We start from the raw sequence: 10600 nt of genomic DNA, 5'->3' as shown, positions 1-10600 counted from the left end.
TTATTTTTAACAATAAAATATTTTCTTTACTCTTTTCTAATCATCACAATAATAAATATATAGAATTCGCTTATTTTTTACATTTATAACTTTATAGTATACTACTGTACATTTAAATTACATTTTTGTTGAAATATATATCATAATTGATATAATCTTTGTTAGTGTATTATATTTTATTAGTTTTTTTAATTAATCATGCAAAATTTTTATTTTTTTTTATGTTATTAATCTTTATAACATATTCTAATATTTTATAACATATTACATGAGTCATTAAAGTAGTATTATAAAATTAATAAAACTTAAATAAGTAAATTTATCAGACATAAAAAACCTATCTTTTTTACTTATTTTTTTTAAGTTTAAGTCCCACTTATATAAGTAAGTATTTCAAAAAGTTTAAATTTAGCATATTATTTAAATATGTTAGGTCAAGTTAAACTTTAAAAAGGCTAAGTCATAAGTTCTTGTTGGATAGTCTAATTTACATTTATCTTTAATTAAAACTACTACAAATATAATGTAAACATAAATATTTACATAAAAAACTTTATATAAGATAAGAAAAAAAATTATAAATAGAAGCATAAATATTTAGATCAATTTTGAAATTTATATAAGGTAATGGAAAAATTTTTGTAATTAAAACTAAATATTTACAAAAAGTATAAAAATTTATATAAAGTAATAAGAAGAAAAAATAAGCAACAACTTTAATTTTAAAAATTTGAAAAGAAACTTGTTTAGTAGCTGATTAAATGCATATGAATTTTATTTCAAAATAAATACATAAATAAATTAATAATTAAAGTACAATATTTTATATTTTTGTAATATATATATATATATATAATATAATTATTTTAAAGAGGAACTTTAAAAAATGTACTTTGAATAGCAAAAAAAATTGTATTTTAACTTAACTTTATAACTATAAATAGTATTAATCAAATTGATAAAGATTTAATAAAATAAAATAATTTTAAATATATTTTATTTTAAAATAATATATTTATCATATAATAATATTTAACTTTAAATATATTAATAATCATAAATTTAAGATATAATTTTCTTACAATTTGTATCTGTTATCAACTATCATTTATTAAGTAATAAATTAAAAAATTAAAGTTCAATTCATTATTGTTATGTTATCATTATGATGTAATATTTTAAGATTATTATATTTATTTTTCTTATAAAATAAGTATCTTTTGAAATTAATCCCTCTTAAAATGTTCTACATTGTTTAAGAATAGAGCCAAAATATTTTTTAGAAGGGTTTAGATAGTTCTTTTTTTATAAACTAACTTTTAAAAGAGTTAGGTCCAAGTTTTTTTAAAATGGTATCAAAATTTATTCAAATTGAATGTTGAACTATTCACAAATATCTAATCTTGTTGGGCCACCGCATAAATTCAATTCTACAAATTTTAAATATTTAACTTATCTTTAACACATAGTTATTTTTTAATAATTTAATTTTTAAAATTTAATATTGCAAAAAGTCTCTATTAACATTTAACAATTAATTCAAATGATTTTAATTTTTTTTACCTCCTCTTCTTCTCCATTTTTTCTAACCTAGAGACGAGAGTTAGTTCAACTCCTTTTCCTTTTTGCTTTATTTCTAACAACCTCATCCAAAGACTGATTTCAAACATTTTAAATATGCAAGGAATTAAATCTTAACATTTTTTCTAAAGACTAATAAGTTGATTAACAAATAAGTTGGTAAAATATAAAATTATTACAATAAAAAAGAATAATATACACATAATTTTTAGTTAATTTTAATCTTAAAATGATAAATTATAAAAAGTGTAACTCACCTAAATATTTCATTTCCAGCTAATAAGTTAACTTTTTCAAGTAAATTCCTCCGTAATCTAAATGGTTAAACCTCTTGCACTAATAAATGAGATTTTCTGTCCTTATTTGTTTACAAAGTCATTAACAACAAATTAAATAATATATAAGAAAAAATTAAATATAAATTGTATAAAATATTTTAGGTTTAAATAGTATTTTAGTTATTATATTTTATTCAAATTTATAAGTTAGTCTCTGCATATAAAAAATTTGTAAATCAATCCTTATAGGTACATTTATTCTTAATTTAGTCTCTGTCATTAAGTTTAAACAAATGTAAGTTAAATGTAGTTTTGTAATTTTGCAAGAGTCCTTTAGTTTGCATCTTGATTTTAATGATGTCGAGAGAATGGAGAAAGACGTAGATAAATGTGCTAGCAATTTTGTTGCTGGCAATGTCAATAAGGGTGCATTGTTGAGGGATTGAAGTTTAGGATGAGTGATGGTGAAGTAATTGAGAAGAGAAAGGAATTCAGTGAATTGTTGAGAGTTGGTTGAGTTTTGAGAAGATAAGAAAGGAAGAGACTCTGGGCTCCAATGAAGTTTATTTAAGGAAAGAAGAAGAATGGAAAGAGTAAAATTTGAGGTGAAGGCAAAGGGAGAGTGTGGGTGAGAGTGATGAAGTAATTGAGAATAGAAGGAAATTTGGTGAGAATTATTAAGAGATGGTTAAGTTTTTGGATGAAAGGCCAAGAGAGATTGAGAGATGGAAAAGCATAATAACTAGGAAAAAAAACGATATTACATACTTGTCTACACACATAGATATATATATTCCAAGTTAATACTTTGTTTATTTAATGTCATTTATTTTAAACTTAACGCTAAAAATTACATAAAAAATAAATATAAATATAGAAACTAATTTACAATTTTTTTATATGTAAAAATTTACTTATAAATCTAAGTTAAGTGTAGAGATCAAAATATAAGTTAAACTAATATTTTAAATAAATAAATCACTTTAAATTAAGTCTAAATAAAAATAAAAGAGTAAACAATTAAACTTATAACACTAAGTTTATTTTACTCTAAAAAAATTATTTATTAATATTACTCCTCTCACTGTTAAATAAAATACATGCAATAATCTTAATATTATTTATCAATATATATTTAAAATTAATTTTATTTATCTTTTATTGTAGGTTGACACCTCCCTCAATATCATTTATGAACTATTTAATTAAAAAAGCATTTTTTTTGTGTTTTTTACCTTTTAAGGTTTGTATAAAAATTAATAAAAATATATCTTCTTATTTTAAATATTTTTTACAAATTCTTAAAAATAAAAAAAAATGACAATTTTATAACTAAAAATAAAAAAACGTTTTCACAAATTAAACGCACCCTTAATTTTTCTAATTTACAATAGCATGGATAAGGTAATAAAGGATATTACTATATTGGCAATTTCAGTTTCTACGTTGAAATCCCTCCTGAGACATCTAAGAAAAGAAGAGAATACGATTTATTTTATCTTACAATTTACAAAAGCAATGTATGATGATCGACTCTAAAACTGCAAAAACTTTATTAGAGTAATTTTATCTCATTTTCCTTCTATATTTTAATTTTATTAAAAAATATTTATTATTAAAATATACCTAAAATATTTTTATTTTAAAATATATTTCACTTTTATTTAATTTTAATATTTCATTTAAAATAACTATTAGTCAATAGTCAACTATTATCTTTTATGTTAAAGTAATAGAAAATACTTTGACTAACTTTAAGCTCATTATACATTTTTTTTGTTTGGTTTTAAAGCATTACAAAATCTCCTTTCATATTTTATAAATAGCTTACAAGTAAAGTAATGTTATAATAAAAATTTAAAAGTATTAAATGCTTAAATGATACTTTTTAAAGTATTAGAATAATATAAGAAAATAAATAACAAAAATAATTGATTTTAAATCTTCAAAATTATCAAAATGCTTAAAAAAATATATTTACTTGCTCCCAAATAATTCCACATGATTTTTAGAATGATTTTTAAGGAATATCACTGTTTGATGATAAGCAATTTTAATAATTTGAACTATTTTGAAAATATAAAAATAGTTGATTACTCTATTTTTTTTAATTATAACGTGAGTTAAATTGTAAAATAATTATAGAATATGAGAAACGTTTTTGTAATGCTTAAAAAAGATAAAAGGTTTTGTATAATGAGTCCAAAATTAAATTTAGCATCTCTTTTACTACTGTATCACAAAATAAGAACAAATAACTATTTACTAATAGTTTTGTTAAATATGGTATTAAAATTAAACTGAAATATAATGTATTTTTAAAATAAAAATAATTTTGTATATTTTTTAAAATAAAGATAAATTTATATAAATTTTTAAAAAATTCTATAAAAAAATAAAACAGAAGAGAGATTAAAGGAATTTCTTCTAAAATTTAACAAACTCGTTCTTGTCGTTACATTGACCTTGGCGCTATCATACCAGGTACCGAGTAGCAACCATGAGAAAAACAAAAATCTCATGATGATAAATACAGGATATTAATCAGTATTCTTAAAATATCAGTTAAAAAAATTAAAAATTAATGATAAATACTATGTATATTAAGATTTTATAATAAAAAATTGAAATGATAATTTTAGAACATTAATTAACCTTTATCATAAACTAAATGAAGGAGAAATGGCCAAATGGAAAAACATAAATATGCGAGTGGAGTGAGCCCACGACTTGTATGTTGAAAACATTTGGTTCCACCCTTGCCCCACTTAAAAAAGGCTCGCAATCTACGAAGGCAATAAACATATCATTGATTGTAGAATACGTGGAAAGTGTTGGAGGCCATAAGTGTCATTTCGCATGAAATTCCCCATATAAAACTCGCCCAAAATGGAGAGAGAAAAGAGGGGTAGATAGAGAAAGAGAGGACCCGTATTTAGGAAAATACAATTGTCAATTGCTTCATCGTCCATTATTTTTTACGATTTGCTTATGATGTTGTGTTTTTGTCTGTTGAGAGCTTTTCACTTCAAAGTTCAAACCTTTCTGTGCGCAACAATTAGAATCCCTCGGCCCCTCGTCTCACGCATACTCTGTTAACTAAATTTATATTCTTTTTCGTAACAAACACCCCACCAAAACCAACCCAAAAAAACAAAACAAACACAACCTCTCACAAAACTACCATTTGCCCACAATCATCGCCGGAAAACCGCTTTTACTGCCTTGTCCCTCCATACCCGCATCGCCAAAACCGTTTTTCCTATACCCTAAAGCCTGTTTTCAAGCCCCCCTTAGGCATTTTTTCATCCCGTCTTCGCCGGGTTTCTCGGTCGCCGGAGAGTTTGGTGGCTTCTTTTTCACGAGGGCGGGGTTTGCTAACGTGAGCCGGGTGCATAGGATACTTATTATTTTTAAAACAAAAAGTTAAAGAGTGGCTGTGGTTTTTATCAGGGCGTACACGTGGACGGTGATGGGAACGGAGGTGATGGGGAGGTGGGGCACCTGGGAGGAGCTCCTCCTCGGTGGGGCCGTTCTTCGCCACGGTACCCGAGACTGGAACGTTGTCGCCGCCGAACTCCGAGCCCGAACAGTTTGTCCCTACACCTTTACTCCTGAGGTAAAAACATTAATAATTAAATAAATCAATTTGATTTTTCTTTTCTTATTCTCTATATTTTTCTCCCGAAAAAACATTTAGATTGCACATGCATTCAATATTTTACAGTTTCAATCCGAAATTCGTTGTTTATTTATTGTTTTCTTCATATAATGGGACACCACCTTGAGTAAAAAATCTTATATTAAATAAAAATATATGCAATTAATATTTTAGGAATAGAAAGTAAAACATTTAATAAAAAGAATTATTGTAAAGATTGATTGAAACGGCAAAGGAATTCTTTTTAAGAAAGAAATTTAAGAATTTTCATTGTAATTGGCAAGCTGCCCCGCATGGTCCTGGAATCTTCTAGGCTATTTTTCTATATTGGCGTTATAAATAAGGAAATACATTTTATGATGGGGGCATAAATGGAAATCCAAAATAACCTAGAAATAAGGATAAGGAGTAAAACCAAAAGCAGGTAGCCTAGGAAAATGAAATATTGATATTCAGGCAACGTTTTTCTAATTTAAAATGGAAACATATAATAACAGTTGATGCGTCAAAAATAGATATTTTAACGAGTCCTAAGTCGTAACCATTATGCGGGTCGTGAGCCATCTCTCTTGACTCGTTAAGCGATTTCGTTGCTTATAAATAATTCGGATCAGTCTAATAATAATAGTTGGTGCTTTTAAAAATGAACAAGAATGAAATATTAGTCAACGAATGTTTAAACCGCTTTATGGGTCGTTAAGAAAATGAAGGATTGTGACGCGTAGCCAATAGTAAAAAGTTATTGGACCTTGCTAAGTAAAGAATATTATTATTAACTAAAGACGCATTAAAGGAGTTTTAGGTTGACGATTCGGTGGACAACACTTGTCTTGTCCACAAGGGGTGGCATCCACGTGCCAATTGTTCTCCATTGGTAATGATCACTGAGGTGGCATACGTCCTTTTTGCCTTGTTTGTTCTGTGATATGTGATAAATGATAGGGCCGAATATCCCTTTGATTACTTTGCTGATGATCATCAGCACGAGACACACTAAATATTCTGCAAAACATCCTTGATTTCTGTCAAATATGCATAGGTTGAAAAACAGAAATAATTGAGGTACAACCGTATGGATTGATGTTCAATTGAAATTGAAGTTTTATTTTGGTACTATGTTTAATAAAGTTCAACATTAAAAATTAGTACTTGATAAATATTATTGAGTTGAAACTTTAACTTTGATCGAAGTACATCACTAATAGTACTTATTGTCCTTAAGGTTTATCCTTAAAAAATTCACAAGGACTAAACAATAGTAATATCATCTTAAATTTAGGTGTGAAACTTCCTCTTTAAAATTGGTATACGATAATTATATTTTGTCTTACGGTAGTTAACCGATGGGTGTCGTGGTTTAACTATATCTGTATAAAATTATCCATGATATCGTTAAAAGTATTATATAATGGGAATTTAAGCAACCAGCCTTACTTTGCCTACGTTGTATTATTGCTCAATAGCAACTTTTGCTTGGGTTCGGTTTGCTTTTATTTTCATTTCGTATACTTTCATTTTTAACTAGAAAAATGTTATCTTATTGTCACATTGTCTGTTGTTTCTATTATGTTTTGAAGGAAGTGAAAAACAAGATAATATTTTTGTAATATTAGTAAAAATATCTCGACTGAAAGTGAAAGCAAACTTGATAGAATTTTTTTTTTTTACATTTAGTGCTCTTATCCAACTTGAATCTGGATAAGGTCTGTCCAAACCAAACAACAACAAATTAAATAAGGTTGATTACATGGATCACACCGCTGTTAAATTCAGTTAAAAATTAAATTTACAGAAATTTAGTTAATTAAAAGGTCTCTTTTAATAATTTTATTTAAAATTCTTTTGAGTCTCCCTTGATCCATCTTTACATGACTAAGAGTCATGTAATACACTTTTTTTATTGGTGTCTCCAAAAGTTTTCTCTAAATATGATTAAACTACTTTAGATGTTTTTAGTCATCTTTTCTACTATTGGTGTTATTCTAATATTTGTATCTTGTCTTTTCTTATGTGTTCATTCATTTACCTTAGTATTCTCATTTTTGGTACTCCTACTTTTTTTTTATGTTGTTCCTTTAAGATCCAATATTCACTATCATACTGTTTTCTTTAAGGTCTAATATTCACGGCCATATAGGATAATTGGTTGTATTGCAATAAAGTAAAGCTTTCCTTTTAGCTTGATAGATACTTTAAGGTCACAAATAACTCTTGAAGTCTTTCTCCATTTTAACCACTCCACTTGTATTAAGTGACTAACATCTTCATTAATTTTTTCATTATTTTTGTTCAAACCAAAGATGAAAAATAAAATAAAATAACAAGACATTACGTTAAATTTTCTTTGGGTCAGTTGATGAGGCATATTTCCTAGTTTAGAGATATAATGTCGTTTTAACTTTAGTGTGAACTGTTTGATTTTCTTCTTAGTTCTTACTTTTCTTAAAAAAATGAAGGAAAAATATTTAGTGTGTTAATTGTTGTAGATATATTACTTTTGTAGGTCTGTAAAGCCAAATATGAAGACTTGCAACAACGGTATTCTGGGAGCACGTAAGTAGAATATACCCCTTACTTTTTTAATAAAATTTCCCATGTTCTTTCAGGATTTAGATGCACGTTGAAGATTCCATAGAAGTTTTATGTTGTATCTCATTGTATTATGGTAAAATGATATTCTCAGGGCTTGGTTTGAGGAGCTTAGGAAGACAAGAGTAGAAGAGCTGAAGAGGGCTCTGGAGCTATCTGAAGATTCAATTGGGTTAGTACTTAGTTGCATTTTTTTCTCAGCTGAGGTTTTTCCCATACTAGAATGGGGGTATGGGAAAGCTTTTGAACATGAATGGTACTTTAGAATTCACAGTCATGGTGTGGAAATGGGGGTAATTGTTGGAAAACTACTATGCTTTTATGGGTATAGTTTACACAATATCATTGTTTCAGGTCTCTCAAATCAAAGCTTGAATTCCTCAAGGCTGGGAAGATTGAGAAAAGAAACGATTGTCACACTCACAATGGCTCAGGTAGTACAGAATTACATGTACCATCACAGAAATTGGACAGAGTTGAATCTTTCACTAAAGAAACATCAAAGGATGGGCTATCCGCTGGGAGTTTCACACACGAAACCAGGACAAACTGGTCTTCTGAATGTCCGGTTCCAGCCGGATCTGCTGAAGATATGGAAACTAAACCGGAGGTTTCACACTCTAGTGAACAAGTTAAAGTTTTGAATGTAGATAAGTTGGCACATACTACATATGAAGGACAAGGCAGGTGTCTTAAGAAGCAGAGAGGGAAGAGGAAGAGGAAGGATTGTAGCAGGAATATTAAGGAAGCAAGTGTGGCAGAAAGTGACTTGTTAGATTCAGCTGATGTTTTATCCTGGTGTAAAGAAACTTCTACCAGTAACTGTGGTGAAGTTGCGAAATCTTGTGGCGCTGATGACCAAAATAGGAAGTTGAAAAAGGATGGGGCAGAAGACATGATGGAGATTTTAGATTCTATTTTTGAAACTAAAGGTGCCTCTGCCTTCCGTCGCAGACTAGATAGTCAGGTATGTGTAATAAAAATGTCTTATCTAATTCAAACTACAGCTATAGTTTATGTGTTTTCTCAGCATAAGGCTTTTGATTATTGGTCCCCTAGTTCTTAGATGCAGATGCTCTAGATTATTGCACTTTGACCTTTGCCTGTTAGCTTGTGATAGTTATTTTCTGTTCTCTTGGATGTGCTTGTTATGGTCAAAATACGATGGAAAGAGCGAAAATGAAGTGATTAGAATATTATATTTCAGTTAATAATTAATTTTCATCTATTTGAGAATAAAAAGTAGGCGTGATTCAGTGTTTAATAGTTCAAACAAAATATTTAATGGTCACAGAATTAGAAGTTATATATGAGAAGTTTTTATTGAAAATTGTAATATTTAATAGTATCAATGCATTGAATTGTATTCAGCTTTGTAATTTTCAATAAAAAATTTTCTTTTATAACTTCTTATCCTGGGCAACACAAATTAGAAAAATCGATATATTGCACACTAAGTTGCATATGCAGAATTTGCATCTTTGCATATTATTCCTTTTGAAACTATAAACAAATAAAGACATGACAAGTGGAGATTTAGTGCACTAAACAATCATTACTGCTACTTAACAACAGAAGAGAGGAAGGTACAAGAAAATGATCCGGCGGCACATGGACTTCGACACTATTAGGTCAAGAATTAGCAGCCAAACAATTAAGTCAACTATAGAACTTTTCCGAGACTTGCTGCTTCTCACTAACAATGCTTTAGTCTTCTACTCCAAGAGCACTCGTGAATACAAATCTGCTCTACTGTTGAGAGATATTGTCACCAAAAAAATGAGAGAGAGTTTGAAGGGTATGAGCAGCAAAACCAACACTGAAGCTAATGTACCTGTTAAATTACCTGTGCAAACTACTCATGTGAAACCAAGAAGCGTGCGCCCGGGCAACAGAAAAATTGTTGCAAAGGCAGTTGGTGGCAGCAACTCTGCGTCTGGGGTGTCACATGGAACCAAGAAACCTAGTAAAGTTGATTCTCCATCATCAGTGGAATCCTTAACTGTCAAGAAGAAAGCTTTTGGTCGACCAAAAAAGGTTGGTGGACGTGGTCAAAGGCCAGCAACACCAACGAAGGGAAAGAAAAGAGTTAGAACAAAGTGATAATAGTTCTTTTAACCAATAGGTTTACCTCTTTGTACAAATTTTGTACAAATGTTTTTTCCTTTTTGGTTAGATTTTTTTAGTTTGGCTTTGATGAAAGAGCAAGGTTGGTGCAACAAAGGAACTAGGATAAAACTAACTACCAATAGATGAAATAGTTTTAAAATATAGTAACTAATTTGGAGAAGTTTCCAATGGATGTAGTCTTTTTTTTCTTTTCTTTTGCCAACATTTAAATATTGTAAATTGCAAGTACCAATATTGAAGTTTACCAAATTAGATGGATGGTAAGTGATTAATGAGCATATTAATGCCGGCGATTAATTTGATCTGCTTATCACATTTTGTATTCATTATTCAATAAAAAATGAGTCTCATCCATTAACTG

The 10600-nt window shown here is 28.3% G+C and overlaps 1 protein-coding gene across 1 annotated transcript; it reads left to right on the top strand.

The window, feature by feature from the left end:
* The first annotated feature begins 4658 nt into the window (after positions 1-4658).
* Positions 4659-10600, top strand: LOC113853257. The gene is made up of 5 exons (XM_027483781.1): positions 4659-5478; positions 8024-8073; positions 8204-8281; positions 8464-9076; positions 9685-10600. Exons 1-5 carry the CDS (start codon positions 5332-5334, stop codon positions 10210-10212), a joined length of 1416 nt encoding a protein of 471 aa, XP_027339582.1. The 5' UTR covers positions 4659-5331; the 3' UTR covers positions 10213-10600.

Source organism: Abrus precatorius, unplaced genomic scaffold (genome assembly GCF_003935025.1).
Source record: "Abrus precatorius isolate BTA unplaced genomic scaffold, Abrus_2018 Scaffold10, whole genome shotgun sequence".
In the NCBI taxonomy this organism is placed as follows: domain Eukaryota; kingdom Viridiplantae; phylum Streptophyta; class Magnoliopsida; order Fabales; family Fabaceae; genus Abrus; species Abrus precatorius.
Note: the sequence above shows the minus strand (reverse complement) of the source record. Positions and strands in the feature narration are given on the sequence as shown.